At 39.5% G+C, this 16,185-nt stretch overlaps 2 protein-coding genes across 3 annotated transcripts in view; both read left to right on the top strand.

Moving 5' to 3' along the window:
* Window positions 1-16,185, top strand: part of LOC119554148 (four and a half LIM domains protein 2) — a 62,303-nt gene that overhangs the window by 10,796 nt on the left and 35,322 nt on the right. Inside the window, exon 2 of one of the 2 annotated variants that reach the window (XM_037864929.1) lies at window positions 8,306-8,391. In XM_037864929.1, the coding sequence (XP_037720857.1) occupies window positions 8,306-8,391 (86 nt within the window). Of the gene's footprint in view, window positions 1-8,305; window positions 8,392-12,008; window positions 12,191-16,185 lie in introns of those variants that run through there. The other variant, XM_037864930.1, reaches the window with a different exon arrangement.
* LOC119554150 lies at window positions 1,256-4,221 on the top strand. The gene has a single exon (XM_037864938.1). The coding sequence runs from the start codon at window positions 1,437-1,439 to the stop codon at window positions 3,072-3,074; it is 1,638 nt and encodes a 545-aa protein (XP_037720866.1). The 5' UTR covers window positions 1,256-1,436; the 3' UTR covers window positions 3,075-4,221.

Raw genomic sequence — 16,185 nt, 5'->3', positions numbered from 1 at the left:
TTCTGGTCGCCGTTTTCGTCACCGTCATCGTACTCGAATTCACTTTTGATCAGCCCCGTCAAAATCAAATCTGCTCGCAGAACGCTCACCTCTTCAAACAAAGCATCATCACCCAAACACCTCAACTCAGGTGTCGCCTTTGTTGCGTCCATTGTCTATTGTCGACTTGACACCCGGTAGTTGAAAAATAACAAAATGGGGCGTATAAGGCGGGTGCAAATTTTGCCACACAGCTAGGGTATAAAACTGATTGAAATCCATAAAAGATTGGCATCCCATATGGGGTGTATTTCCATGCCTATATTTCCTGAAGAACTCAAATTGTTGATGACTGTACAGGTTGATGAACCTCAAGTGAAATAAGGAATACAAAGTAATTAAATTGGTTATGGTATCTCAAGACATTTTCAAGGAATACGTAAAGTAAAAAATCATAAATTTAATGGCCTTACATGCTTTATTGGTTCCTAAGTATTTTAAGCTATATAATGTATAAATCGAAGGCCTTCTCCATATATGAAGAATATTTTTTACGTTTGTAATAATCAAATAATTAATGGTTTTGTTAATAAAAAAGATATCCCAACAAAACTCCGTCTTATCTTAAAATCTCGATAGTTTGCACTGAACTTAGACCTTATATTTCAAATTCTTAACCTTAAATTCAGCTTTGTAATAATAAGAAGGTTTTGCAAACATATTGAAGATTTTATGTAAATCAAATTATAAATATGCTAAGGAGATCTTTAGCTTCTGTAAACCTTTCCTACTGAGTATCACATCATCGAACCTTCGAATCATAGCCAAGTTCTATTGATTGGGTTGATGTTTGCATGCCGGTGTAAACGCCAATTTGTTAAATGAGCTGTTGATGCCCGCTCGCGATGGCCAATTAGAGCGATTTCCGTTGCATAAATTACGAGTGTAACGTTTTCCCAAACTCTGGCTGGAAAAAGGGCTAATTTACATAATACCTGTGCGTTTGTATGGACCTGGGTAACACCCACGCACTCAGTCAGTCAGCTGGCGGTGAACACATTTAGCCATAATGCATAATACAAGCGGCTCAAAGCGTGTGGAACGCGATGATGAAGTTAATACGCTAAATTGGTCAAAACAAACGAAACGAGCAAAGTCGAATGTCGAGCCACACAGCGAGAGAGACGGCGACAGTTTTGGCGAAAGAGACGGCAAGCGAGCGGGTTGGGTAGAGCCACGGAAATTCTAGTGATCCGCGTAATAACTGAAGTTGGGGCTCTCAGTTGCTCAGCGGCAGTTGACAGCGTCGGTTCGTGGATCAGCGATCGTGGATCGTGATTTTTGGCCCGCCGCTCGCCAAGGTTAATTAGCCAAGATTCGAGATTCGAGATTCGAGATACGATATCCGAGATTACACCGAGAAAAATAGGGCGAAGATCACCATCGATCCTCTAGTGATGTCGTTTTTTCGTAACATACGCTCCTCCCTGTCCTCGTCGTCGCGGGCCAAGACTTCCCGCTCCTCATCCCGCGACACGACCCCGGTTCGCTCCGCATCTCGTCCAGGCAGCGTGATCAGCGGAGTGGGTTCTCAGCGCCGGGACTCGACAACCAGCTCGACTTTGCAGCGCGGCGATACCTTCATACTGCCCAATTCCGAAGAGGAGGCGGGACCGGCATCGAACACCTCCACCCTGGAGAAGAAATCGAAAAAGTCCAAGGTCTTTAGCAAGTTCAGCACTTTTACCAAGCGCAAGAAGACTCCATCCCCCGAAGAAGTGGCCAGCTATGAACACCATCCCAGTGATTCGGCCACAAATACCTACTACAAGTGGCGCAGCGATGGTGCGGATCGTCTCCAGGACTACGATGCTCAGGCCGATCCCTTCAACTTCCTCTACGAACAGCACTCCAATCGGAGGGCTCTGCAGTCGGGTGAACCCAGTGGTATCCATCGACAGGCCAGCATTGGTTCCAATTCCAGTGGCAGCTTCGATTCATCCACCTACCGTAAGAGCAAAACACCCACGCATTTGCGGGAGCAACTGGAGCAGCTGAAGACCCACTCGAACGATGATCTGCTGGAGGATCAGCAGCGGGAGGAGGACGAGCGGGAGAAGTACAAGACAGTCACCCTGAATAGCTTTAGGAAATCCTTCAGGGATCGCCTGCTGCAGCAGCAGAAGGAGACGCCCCACAATCCCGCCTGGTTTGTGGAAGTTCCCGCTCAACAATCGTCGACGAAACCCTTGGAACGTCGCGAATCTAAGGAGAATCGTCCCGATTTCCTGGTCTTCGATAATGATAACTACCGACCGCAATCCCGTTCTCCTCTCCGAGATCGTCCCTCCCGTTCCGCCACCCGTTCTCCAGTGAAACGCAACGAGACTTTCCGGGTGACACAGCCTACAGTGCGTCACATGTCACCCTCACCGGCGCCTGCTCCCTCAATCCGCATCGAGATCAAGAACTCCATATCGCCACACTCTCCTGGGAGATTTGTTCCCGTTGGTGTGGCCAAGCCGATGCCCACCACGGAGTACTATGCCCAAAGATTGCTGGCCAATAGGACTAGCATGAGTCCCAGTCCAGGTCAATATCAGGGCTCTCGATGGTACCGCCAACAGAACTCGCCCACCAGGTTGAGTGTGGGTCAGCAGAAGAATCACCTCAATCAGCAGCAGCAGCAGAACCCTTACCATAATCATAGCCAGCAGAACCCGCAGTATAATCATAGTCAGCAGAACCCGCAACTCAATCAGCAGCAGAAGGGAGGTCGAACCCTGGTCCACATAGGATCGGATCAGAGTAAAGCTATAGCACCTCCGACCAGGGGAAGGGCCCCCACAAGGGTCCAGCTATACGGAAGTAAACCGCAGAGTAGACCGCAGCCGGCGACCTACTTCGGGGGCCACTATAATGCACCTGTGAAGCCCATCCCTCGAGCTTCCTCAACTGGAGGTCCCACTGTATTTCTGGGGCGTCGCGAACCACCAATGATGACACGTGCCACCAGCAATAACAACACCACCGCCCACATTGCCGCCCCCATGCCACGTCGCAATCGATCGCCGATCAAAATGCCCTGGCGGTAGGCGTTAACCGAATATATATTTATATATATACGGAGAATGGAGAGCCAAGAATGAGTGGATTACATATATAGCGAATCTTTCCAAAGTGACAAAGTCACTGATATTGCGTCATTATCAGAGCTGGGAGCTCAGCTTTGCAAACGCTGTTTTCGCCCATCCGATAATGGGCAAATAAATGATTTATGTATCCATCAGTCCGAACAATCCGTATCGTGTGTTGTGAATTTTTTCTACGTAAAATTATTGTTAAGTAAATAAAAAAACAAAAAAAAAAATAAACGACAAACAGATAATGCAAAATGTTGGAACCGGCGGGGAACTTTTTAAATTTTAATGGCTTCAGCGAATCCGAAAAAGCACTCGGGGTACTTTTAGTATAGAGTGTTAGTTGTCACTTTTGAGTTGCCCCCGAAAAGAGTGGAGTGCTCTAAAAAGAATTGTTAGTTCAACGGATATGCGAGCATATCGCTTTATGACTGTATGACTAACTGTGCATGAAAATGAGCGAGCGTTACGTGACAAGCATTAAATATGGTCACTCGATTGGTCTGAATGGGGAGGGTGCGGAGAATGTCTAGTTAGAAAGCAGCTGATGAGCTTTTGGCCATATTTGGTTTAAAAAAAATAAATTCGTACTCGCACGCAAATTATGGAATAAATTGTCTTGCCCCAAGCCAAAACGCAAGGAAATGGTGATGTCAGTCGTCTATCTTTGCGTATCCAAGTTTTTCACATTAGGGATGCATCGCAATGGAAACAGGTTCAAAATATTTTAACTATGTTAACTTGGAAGCGAGATGACTAAGTCATCCTCATAAAGGGGGTTGTGGAATAAATTGTCCTTCAATTAGCCTGCACTCAAACCAATGGTAAAGTCAACGGCCTTTCTATGCGCTTCTCAAAAAGTTTAGTTTGTAACTACTCGCTCTTTTTTTTTATATTTAGAAATTCGATTAAAATTGTTAGAATTAATTATTACTAATATAAGCTTACGATTTGATTGTACCTGTTGCAGTTTCTGAGTATAGATTATTTTGATGGCGCAACAAGTTCTATATTCTTGTCGTTAAGTTAATAGCGGCCGGTATATTATTTTTGCTTATATTAAAATTTCTATAAGTGTGCACAATAAAAAGTATAAGAACCAATATATAAAGTATAAGAACCAGGTATACTTTATTTAGCACTCATTAATTGATGTCATCTGGTAAAGCGGTATTCTTGTATTTCTTTCTCAGAGGGGCTGATTGCATGAAATGGCCACATAAACTCAGGTTTCGCTGTCCGCATCCGTCTTTTGGCTGTCCGCTAATTAGTGGATCATTGCCCCAGTCTAACTTCGGCTTAACTCTCCGCACATTTCACTTTCTAATCTGGCAGCAACGAGGCCAGCAAAAAATAAAGACTCGTCTCTGGCCAAAAACTCTTTTAAGAGGCAAGATCACAGAGGCGTCTTTGGTCAGTGCAACTACAACTTTAGTTTTTGCTCGGGTCTACGCATGATCTTGAACTACATTAGTCTCAGTTGGCGACGCATTTTGTCTGGCCACCTTTTCTGTTGCGTTAATGTTAACTAGAGTGTGAAAATCACTAAGTTTGCAATGTAAGCTAATACGCAGAATAACCTTGCCTATATGAATGGGATCTTAGCGCTATTTTGCGTGGGTATAAAAAACAGGTTGAAATCAGACTTTATATCGTCATCATCATTGTCAGTAAATAGCATCGGACTAATTCGTGATCACTGGGTCGGAGGTTCCCTCAACTCATTTCCCAGAAACATTACTTGTTCCGTCTGTAAATTTGTTAATTTGGCTTGTATTTTTGGTACTTTACTTAAGTGTGTCGGTTTTTTGGGGTCTCTCTCTCTTTTATTTGGGTTGTGTTTTGCAATAAACAAACACTTACTGTTCTGTTGCTTGCGCTTTATAAGCTATACTATATACAAGAGTGTTTTTTTATACTACGCATAGATTCATTTCCAAGTAACCGAAGACCGGTTTTCTGTTGCCGCCAACTGAGACGACGACCTACGGATTTTAGTACCCTCTAGCGGTTTCTTTAGTTGAGGTATTTTGAATTGACATAATAAAAGGTGATAATTTTGGAAAACCTATAAAAGTTAAAAAATGGTGGGTAAATGAATTGTTCTAATGCTTTTATTTGATACACATGATTTTCGTATGTTATTTTGGACCAAAAATTGAGAATTGATAGAAAATGTTTTTAATAACATAAAAGTAAGATCTAATTGAATATCAAATAAAGTAATTATGAAACTATACATTTTATAAACTTTTTATTGAACAAATCAGTTTTAAACTATATAAAATGGGTATATTTTAATCTACTTCGGCAACACTGCGTATAAGTGATTTTAACATTAATCTTAAAATGATCACAAAGCTTGTGCATAATTTTTAGGTATTTCCCAGTCGATCTGCAAACTGAACTACTCTCATTTTAGTGCAGACAAACAGTCAACAGCCGGTGGCATAGCGTCATTGTTCGAAAATGTGGTGGCTGAGCGAACTTTGATTCAAATTTGTGTATTTTTTAGATATTTTGCTATAAATTTCGCTCGGCTGTGCCAGAATTTAAGCACCGAGTGGGAGTTCCCCAACTGAGTGGGTTTATCAGAACTGGACTGGCCACCACTAGAGCCAGATTTGTCTGCGCTAAATTTTACAAGACCCCGAGCCAAAAAAGGCAATTGCAGCATAATATTTTCTCATAACGCGCACCAGACTCAACTCATGTTTATTTATACTAGAGATTATGATAATTAAAATGAAATTGGTTCACAGTCGGACAAGAATCCCCATGACATCATGGATACGGATGAGAGATTGGAGGAGGAATACAACTTGGTTGATAATCTAGGCATTACATTAAAGCCGATGGGGTAAAATGTGTTTAATATCAAATTACATCTGGAACATTATGTGAAACTTTCGCCATCATGGATTTATTGACATACCCATTCGATTAATTTGCGACACATTAATCTTTGCACAGAGAGGGAATACAAAGGAAGAAAAAAAGAACCATCAAAGTCAAAGCGGAAGACAAAGCGGCGACCCGCCTAAGTGGAAATCAAACATTTGCGGAACAGCGGGCCAAGTTGCAACTTAATGCCAATAATATCCGCGCGTCAGGCGCAAATGTTTGCCCTGTCTGTCGGGCCCTCGTAGGAGGACTCTTACCCGTACTCGTACTCGTACTCCCATTTCCCACTCGTCCTTAACCCCCTGCCATTGTCTCTCCGGCATTTATTCCGCCGCTTTGAACTGGGTCAGCATCGATTTTTGGCCAGCGACGTGTCACAATTATCGCTGCGATGGATTCGATGGCACCCAAATGGCTGCTCTCCGTAAAAAAAAAGAGGAAAATGGGATGTGTTTTTGCCACCCGAATATTAGATACCTGGTCTCGTGTGTAATGCATAAATTGTGTTGCCTAACTCGGGGAGTTGGGCCTTTAAACAATTTTGTGTACTACAGAAATTATACGACGTGATCATTGATCGTATATTATTCATAGTAACAGCGGGGTTAAGGAAAACAACCCTATTCAATTTTATGTTATCTTAACAAAAAAGTTAAAAAAAAAGGTCATAAATATATGTAGATCTTATTTTAAAATAATGCTTATCCCTAACTTCAACATACTTGATCATAAGATTCTTTATTACGAATTTAAGTGTTGCATTCCCATAAATAAAAGAGATCCACTCAAAAATACATATTATATGATATTTGGACTGTATCCTTAATATAAGATTAACAAAATATTTTTCAATTAAAAATGATTTAAATGATTAAAAAAACTTGTCCTGAGAAATAATTGTATAGGTGGATTCTCTGTTTTCTATAAATATGTAAAAAAAACATGCTAAAGAATATTCAAGGGTTAGAAATATTTTAAAAATAGCAAATGTTATTATCTTTGATCTGTACAACACGATAACTCCAAAATATGTATCTAAAAATACGATATAGCTTTCTTTTCCTGTTTCACAAGCACCCGCAAATACAATATACCCTTCAACTTAGGAAGTTATAAAAATCCAGCCGAGTGCACTGAGGGCAGCGCAGGACATCCTGAATATTAATGTGCCGGGTCAAAGCTATGAAAAGTCAAGTCTCGTGTTTATTGGCAAGCGTTGAGGATTACATATAGCCGGCTGAAAAAGAACCAAAACAATTTTTACTGCAGTCCTCGTGGAAATACATGGCACAAAGACAAAGGCAAGTTGGCCAAAAATGGAAGCGTGCCAAGTGCAATTTCTGTGTTTTGCTCCCTCTGTTTTGTTTGTTGGCTTTCTGGCTCGGCGTGTATATTTTTGGAACAAGTGCAACATCCACGGCGGCAACTGCAACATCCAATCCATGGCAGAAGCAGCCACTGCCACCGCCACAAGCATATTCATTCGCCGTCGTTTGAGCTTAACTTCTGGCATGTGGCATCGGTTTGGGCCTCCGTTTTCTTTGCCTTCCCGGCAGCTGGCCAACTGCGATTGCCATGCATTTGCATCCGCAGTCCGGCCATTTCAGATATGGCTAGCAGTACAGAAGTACATGGAATTGTTTGGTGCAATGGCGCGTAAATGAGCAGGGCACAAATTAAGTTGTACAATCGTAAATCGGTTTTGTCTGGGCGCCTTGTTTTTGTTTTCCCATTTCAGCGTGTTTTTTAATGTATTAAAAAAGGGGTGTTTTGGCAAGCAGATAATGCATGGTATGTAGTCGTTGGCAACGGAATAATAAACTTGAAAAGTACAAAGGAATAATTATCTTAATGCATTTAAAAAAGCATTTTCCATTTGATATTCTAAGTAATTATAAAAAAGGAAGGAGTTTAGCATCTAATGAAAAAGATTTGCTTATTAAAAAAATTTACTATAATAACTAAGTATATATTGTGTTCAGACTTGCAAGAAATAATAACTACAATCTGCTCTTTTATAAATATTATAATTATAAATATTTCATTAGTTTATAATGATTATAGATTTGTTGGTGGATTGTTTTAATTAAACACTTAAATGTGAACACAATAATCAAAGTAGTTGAACAAGCTCAGCTATTTAAAAATAATAGGATTTTATTATCATGTAAGATGTATTTTTTATATTTTTTTCACGTGAAAAGACTTTAACATGGCCATAATCTTTATTTCTGACATTTAGCTACATAACTAATTGATTTGTTTTTATTATCTTTTTCAAGGGTGCCATCATAAGAGAGGTTGAAGATGGAGTTCGTTGTGAGCAGTGTAAATCAGATTGCCCGGGTTTTGCAGCTCACGATTGGAGGTAAGATAATATATGGTTTAACTTTGCATATTTTAAGTATTACAATCCTGGGAAGAGCCTGCTGCACAAATTGCAGGGGGCCAAATGATAAATTTGATAAATTGGTGGAAATGATTGAACATGTGTGAGCCTGTGTTTGAATATTACCAGCCCCTCAAGTGTGGAAGATTAATTTTTTTGTTACTTTTTTGGGGGAACCATAAACAAACACGATGAGCATTAAGATTAAATTACGCGATAAAAGACAAGGCGTAGGCGATACATCCGATAGATTGGCCACCGCCCAGAACTCGAGAGTTACGTTATGCCCGGGAATGCGGTGGCAATGGCCAACTATCAAAATTTAAATCGTTTTTTTTTTTAACTTTAAAAGTATGCAAACGTCCCGAGCGACATTCTACACTTTTATCAAGCTCAAAAATTTAATGTTTTTAAATCAAGGCGCCAAGTGTTCTTCCTCTTTATGAACATGAGTCATAATTTTCCTGAGCTGGTAACACCAACATCGTCTTTCTCTTTTACCCCCATTCTGCATAACAACTCCTTTCCCCTTAAGATGCGACATCATTTTTTCGGTCTGGCAACGCTTGATTCTTTTAATTTCAGTAATAGCTTAGAGGTGTACCAACTTGTAATGCCATTACTGTAGAGCTTTCTCAAAAAGCTTTGCCGTAGTATCAAAACACAGCCGCTAGGTGGAGTCCATGATATTTAAAAAACAAGTAAATTAGCCATTGTAGATAATGAAAGACCATTAAAATAATAAACACACTCCCAATAAATAAGAAATAACAAACCAACCGATTTGTTTTAATAAAATACTGCTATAAATTCATTTGTGATGATTTAAATTCAGCATTTTTAGACCATTTTCCTGTGTGGGCTCCGAATTAGTGTATCTCGATAAATAAATTATGCGTCAGCGGTGCCAAGAACAGAGAATCCTCCTCCCAAACAGCAGGCAACCAGGAAAAAGGCAGAAAGACCATCAACAAACTTGTGGTTTATAAATGCCGAGATAGAAAATAAACGAAAACCGCAAGTCGGTGGCCAAGCCGATTTGGCAGAGTCTCGATATATCCCCTGAATGGAATATATATATAGTCTCGATGACATCGGTGCACTGGGCACTGTGCAATGGATAATGACTGGCCGCAACGTTAATTTATTGCGCGCCTTGTGGGCGCGAACCAAATAAATATTTGCCCCACCGATTATTTTCACTATTTATCATTGTTATTTACCCATTTGAAATGAGTTTAATTTTACTCGCACGAATTATGCAATTATTATTTGCTGCATTTCATAATTCTCACTCTCATTCTCCCATATATGTACGCAAATCGGCTAACAATTGGCCAAACACTTAGCATTTTCCCCTGCTCCGTCGTCCAACCGCAAAAACCATTTCAAATTACGCCATTAATTTGTGAACTGAACCGAATGTCCGACTGTCTGTCCGTCGTCTCCTTTGTCTAACTGCGTTTGTGTTTTCTATTTGGGTTTTCATTTTGATGCTGGCCGCACGCCAATTCCATTTGATGATTTACGGGGCGTATACGTAATACACTTCCGAAGGGGATGGTATCCAAATAATTGCTATAAAATAAAGATGAGGTATTCTCATTAAAATTATTGGATATGCTTGACTTCAATTTTTAAGAAAATTCATAGATTTTTTCCAGCATTTAATTGCTTGAAGTATTCTCAAAAATCTAAAAAATAGTAAAGTGTATCCCCTCTTCATCATGTTTACCTTACCTACGTTTTCTACAATTACTTCAGTTTTGCCTGATTGGATTTGTTTGCTTTCGGCATTTAAAAAGTATTATTTGCTAAAAGCGACTAAAATATCTGTTTTGGCTTGGGTATCTATGCTTTTATGTGAATTTTTGTTGTGGGGTAGTAAATTAAAATTTTTAATCGCTCTAACCAAAAAAACTTGTATAGACATACTCAAATCACAAGAACTGTAAAAGAGATATTTGGAAAATTCCTATTTATAAATAAAACGTAGGCAATTTTTAATGATCATGTTATTAAATTCATTTGATGAAAACATAGATCAAGCAGTATCGTGGGAGAACAATTTATTGGGTGAGAACATGCACTGGAAGAAATGTTTGTGGGCTTTAAATGGTTGTTATTATGACTTGCTTGGAACTTAAGTTTTTTTAATATTTTATTGAGTGTTATTGCCTTAAGATAATAATATATTGCTTTTGATTAGGCAATTACTATCCATTGCTATTATATTAATTGGGTAATGATGCTGGCAATAAGGTGCTAAATGAGCTTTAATTATCAAACCCTGAGAAAGGTGATAATAAGTTAAGTAAATAATCATTTTCATGCCTCAGAGGGTGCATTAAACCCTCGTATTACCCCTTGGAAAACCTTCGCCTCGTTGTATTCCGATTTCACTCCGTTGCAGCGGCAATTAGTTGGCAATTAAAGACCTTGACTCGATTTTCTATATTTACCCAAGGGTTCACCGCACATCTGTTTGCCCGCCCTGGAGACTCAGATTGAATCGATTGCGCTTTAAGATTGAGGATTGACGATTGCGCTGTGGTTGCAACATCAATTTGCTGGGTTCAGCTCAAGTTCAGGCTTTCGAGCGACGCGTGCAGTTTTTTTATGTCTCTGATTTTTTAGGGCTTATGCTTGAGCAATAAAGTCCGACATTGACTGACTGACTGAATGACCGACTGACTATCTGACTTGAGCTCGGGTTTTCGTATTTACTTGTATTATGCATTGACGATCTCTCTAACAGCGGCGTGCTCGTTTTGAGTTTGCCGATTTATTTGCTTTTTTGTTTGTATTTTTTATTCGTTCTCCGAGACGAGCTCAAATTGCATTGTTTAACTGTTAAAACAGTTGTTACTCAGTTGCCCACACGATCGGGCTGTGTAAGAGAGCGAATGAATATTCAAGTTAAGTTCAAAATACCTATATTGTAAAATATTATAAAAAAAAAGCAAGAGGAGAGCACGCGATGTGTCAGCCCCTTATCGCGTTTAAATTTACGCTCTTCTCCACGGGGAGTGTTTGCCTAAACGTCAATGGTCCTTATCAAAATCGAAATCTCTTTCGGAAAACACATCGTACAGTCTGCTGAGAAGTATGGAGTGTTACAGTCTTTAAAAAGTGATATTGTGCACGGAAAAATCTGACTTTGTAACCCAAAAACTTGAAAATCTGCTTTGAAATCCTAAAACAGAAGATATCTCTATTAAAATATGTTGAACAAATAAACACAAACTCTTTAGTGGTTAAAATATATATCTTTGAAACCAAAAACTCCAAATACTGGATAGGAAGATAGTAATCGATTAAATCTATATATATGTTTCATCCGAAACAATATAGCTGTGAGCATAGACCAAGAAATCCGCTTTTAATTGTAGATACTTTACCTTTTTGTTTATGAAAACCCAAGGTAACATAGCTTTTACCTAATTATTTGTACACCTTATGTGCATATCTTAAGACTGTCTTAAAGTTGTGAAACCCGCGAGTTGAAGACGCTTTTGACAGCCAGTGTTGTGGCGTTCGCCCTCGATTGTTTGTGTTTTAGAGTTGCGTGCCAAAGTCAAAGTTAAGACTGAAGTTAAAGTTTAAACAACATGCTGCTGAAGGTGCGTCCAAGCGACGTCTTCCAAGTGCAGCCCAAAGTGGTGAAGAAGCAGCCCAAGTTTCCCACCCGCGAACGCCACATGGCCATTCGGCGGAAAAAGTCCACGGCCATGGTCACGACCACGTCGGAAAACTCAGCCAAGTGTTTGCAGCAACGGTGAGCATGGGAAAACGGGAAAAGTTGGGAAAAAAGGGGTAAATGTGGCATGAAAGGGGTTCTGTCGGGTCAGCTATTTATGAGTTATTGAGGTGGTAATTATCGGCTAATGGATTGCCCCGCGGCCCACAAAGTATTTTAATTGGGCATCAATCTTTCGGCACTCGCCTCGGGCTGAAAATACCAAGAACAACACCATGGGCATCTCAAATAAATTCCACTTTGATTTTGGCATTTCTTCATCTCGTTCTCGGCTGCTGTTTTGCATAAGTTCACACTTAGGGGTATCAGATTTTTATGGTATCCCATTTAGCCAGCAAAAAGAGTGTGCTGAGGAAGCCAAATCAAATTAAAAAAACGTTTTAAGTAATTATAATTGCGCATCTATTGTATTAATAATATGAATATTAAAAATCTTTAAAACCATATGACATTTAAAAATTAAACCTATTTATTTGGAGATGATACAATTAATATTTCAAAAACTGTTTAATAATATTTAGAATTATGTATTCATTGTGCTCTCAAATTAATCAAATTCTTATTTATAAAGTTTTTGAAAAAACTGCTTCTCTTTCCTTAAAATTTCCATTGGCCCGAAAAGAAACTACAATTGGGTTATGCAAATCCTCTAGATCTTCCCCATAAATAACACGCCATGCCCCACGTGAGATGCCTTTTCGACCGAAACGCGATTAGAGAAACACATTTTTGACAACAAAGCAATTTAAAACATTTGCCGGCCAAAGGCCAACGCAAAAGTCGAAATAGTGACGAATGATCATTGTACTTGGAGAAACAATAAACATTGGGAAACGGACCAAAGGCAAATTATTTGTGTGTGTTTACTTAATGTGACGCTGGCGTTAACGTGAATTTCCACGAATCAAAGCAAACGTCAAAGACTAAAAAATATATGTGCACAAGAAATAAATAAATAGATTCCATTAAAAAGTAAGACAGCAGTTGTAGCCACCTTTTTAGAGGGGCCGGGGCCGTTCCGAACACGGTGCAAAAAGCCATCAAATGTAGAAAGATGGCCTTAATGGCACGGCACCAGAGCCATTTACACCTGCGGCCAGCGACAAAAGCCAAATGTAGCCGGCAGATACATGTATCTACATCCACAGCATCTGTATCTCTTTTGCCCCCACAACGCAACGCAATGTAATTTAATTTCCTTTTGGCTGTTTGGCTGTTTTTGCTTGTTCGTTGTAATTAAAAGCAACAAACGACAGGCTCGTGCATCAAAGGTGGCTCTGATGGGTGGGTTAATAAACAAACAAACAAACCAAATAACCAACAGGTTTGCCCCGCAGCTGTTCACCTGGCCCCGAGTGCCAATGATAAATGGACCGAGTTATGCCCAATTGCATCTGCATGTGCACTTAATATTGGCTTTTAAGTGGAAAATCTGAATGGATCTCATGGGGTTAAATGAATTAAATAAAATTGGTATGGGCAAATCTCAGGGATTATGATAACATTGCTATATATTCTGGTAAACCGGAAAGTCCAATTGATTATCCTGATTTAGCTTAAAATATATGATTCATTCGGTTATAATTTGCTGAAAATATATTATTTGTATTCCTTATATACCGAATATTAAGTTCGAAGTATATGTTTATTGGATTATTAATAGGATATTCGTATATATTATGAACTAATTTGCTTTCGCTTATCAGAAACCTAATATAATACGACTTTTAGTATCTTGTGCTGTCCACAAAAGCAGCTATTTTAAGCAATTAATAATTCCACAATAACCTCAGATAAGATCACGTGCTGCATTCACAAGATACCAGAATTTAGCCGTAATCGATGTGCTGCCAAAAGAAGATACATTATCCAGATACTTTAAAAACATTTGCTATGCACTGCCAAGTTGTTCCGGCACTTGGTCGATTTTAGCTGGGCTCGTCTCCGTGACCATTAATCAGCTGCCTGGCCAAAGTCACGTTTTGCATTTCGCCAGTGTATCTTTGTATCTGCCAGACAGCCTGTGTGTGTGGATGTGGATACGCTTAATGCGGCTGCTTATCAAGTTGACAGACATTGCGGCGACGCGCCACAAACTACCTGGATGTGAGCCAGGAACCTGGACTTTAGTGAGCCTCTAATTAAGTGGTTTCAAACTGGAACTTGAACTTTGCCAGCCCAGGCTCATCAATCTTGCCCAGACACAGATACAGCTACAGTTACAGATACAGATACGCACATAGAGATGCAGCAGATACAGACGTCAACTGAGCGCGCACATTAGTTGTCTGATTTTATTGTACAATTTAGCAAATTAATCATTAAAATTTACGATTAAGCAAGGGGAAAAAAGATTCATAAATTACAGCAGGCACAGCGACTGAGATGGGTGTGGAGTGTGTTGACTCTTTTCGTGCTCGTGCGCCATGAATGAAAGCACTTGGCCACACCAATCAAACGGATACGCCCCTCTTGCCCGCCTCTGGGCACACCGCCCACTCAAAGACTTTGTATATTTTTAGTGCAAATACACAAATTTCACCAAATGCTGCTAACAGAAGCGAGCTAAGCGAATCCAATGGCATCATAATGTTATTAAAGCAGTTGCGTAGTCCAATGTTATGATAGAAGGGGGTGTTGTTTCAGAAAACATCACGCAAATGATTTAATAACAATTCTCAATTGAAACAGAGATGCTTCGGAAATATAAATAAAGGATTTATGCTTTGGGCTTCATTTGGTTTATCTTTCATTAAAAGCCAACCATAGTTTTGGTGGATATAAAAAAAACCTAGGGTAAATATCGTGATAGAAATGGTTGCCTTGAGTCATTAGAACTTTTTTCTGGGAACCCCATTTCACATAGAATCTTAAACTCCTTTTTGTTACCCAGACTTCCAGAGAATCTAAATATTATGTTGGTAATTATATTATCCCATCTTTTGACAAACTCCGACCCCTTAAGATCCCCTTTTGGCAACGTCCTTTAATTTTTTATGGCCCATTTGTGCTGTCTTTATGGATTTTGTCCAGCTTACCCCGCCTTCGCCAGCCAGCGACAGTTGGCCTTTTAGCTAGTTGCGTTCTCTGCTTATAAATAATTGCAGTTCGGAATTTGTTTCATGTCTGCTCGCTGCTACATGTGGCAATCAAAGTCAAAGTGTGGAAAAATGTCGCAGACGCTTTTGACAAATGGCCGGGGCAAGTGGCTCGGGGGTCGGTCATCCAATACGACCTTGACCGCCTTCCCCCGGGGCAGGAAGTCATGCACCGTGTGCATATGCTTGGTTTACATTTCAAGTAATAAGTGCAGGGACCGCTGGCCATTAATTTGCCGGAATTACCTTAGCACCCTCCAGTCTTTTGCGTCTATCTCGGTGCTCTGCTCCCCCAAAAAGCCACTATCTAAGCGCTTCGCCAGCCAAGCGCACTACCTGTTGACTCATTAACTCAGGTTAGTGAGCACACTGCAAGAATGCTAGATTAGATACGGGGAGTACTTTAAAATAAGACAGTTAATAGAAATGAATGTCGTAAGCAAAATAAATTTAAGTCGAAGGAATACTATATTATAGATTTAATAAGTACTTAAACTTTCGAAAATGTTTTGATAAAAGGATTAATCATTTCTTCTTATATTACTATAGAGCCTTAGATAGTCTTATAAAATATACAAAAGTTTAAATAAATGTATCTAAGTGTTAATGCTAAATTTAAGGGTTATATTTCAGAGTCCAAATTATCAAAATTGGTTTACAAAACATTTTTTTAAGCGTGCTAAAATAGTTATGTTACCTGGAAAACCGAAAACATAAAATAACATTTAGAAGAAAGTAACCCATTGTTAATGTACACTGGTCGGCATATGTATTTTGACAAAATAAAAGTTAAGTATACTCATAACTTGAATTTACTTCTTGTAAACTATAGGCATCAATGGAAAGGTAATTTCAATGCCGTTTGAATGATACAATACATTTCTTTACCCATTCAGTACTTATTGAAAAGGACGA

This window comes from Drosophila subpulchrella, chromosome 3L (assembly GCF_014743375.2).
Source record: "Drosophila subpulchrella strain 33 F10 #4 breed RU33 chromosome 3L, RU_Dsub_v1.1 Primary Assembly, whole genome shotgun sequence".
Taxonomy (NCBI): domain Eukaryota; kingdom Metazoa; phylum Arthropoda; class Insecta; order Diptera; family Drosophilidae; genus Drosophila; species Drosophila subpulchrella.
Note: the sequence above shows the minus strand (reverse complement) of the source record. Positions and strands in the feature narration are given on the sequence as shown.

What these genes read in the sequence shown, in the direction of transcription:
- LOC119554150 (XM_037864938.1), top strand. Translation starts at nt 1,437, where the DNA reads ATGTCGTTTTTTCGTAACATACGCTCCTCCCTGTCCTCGTCGTCGCGG.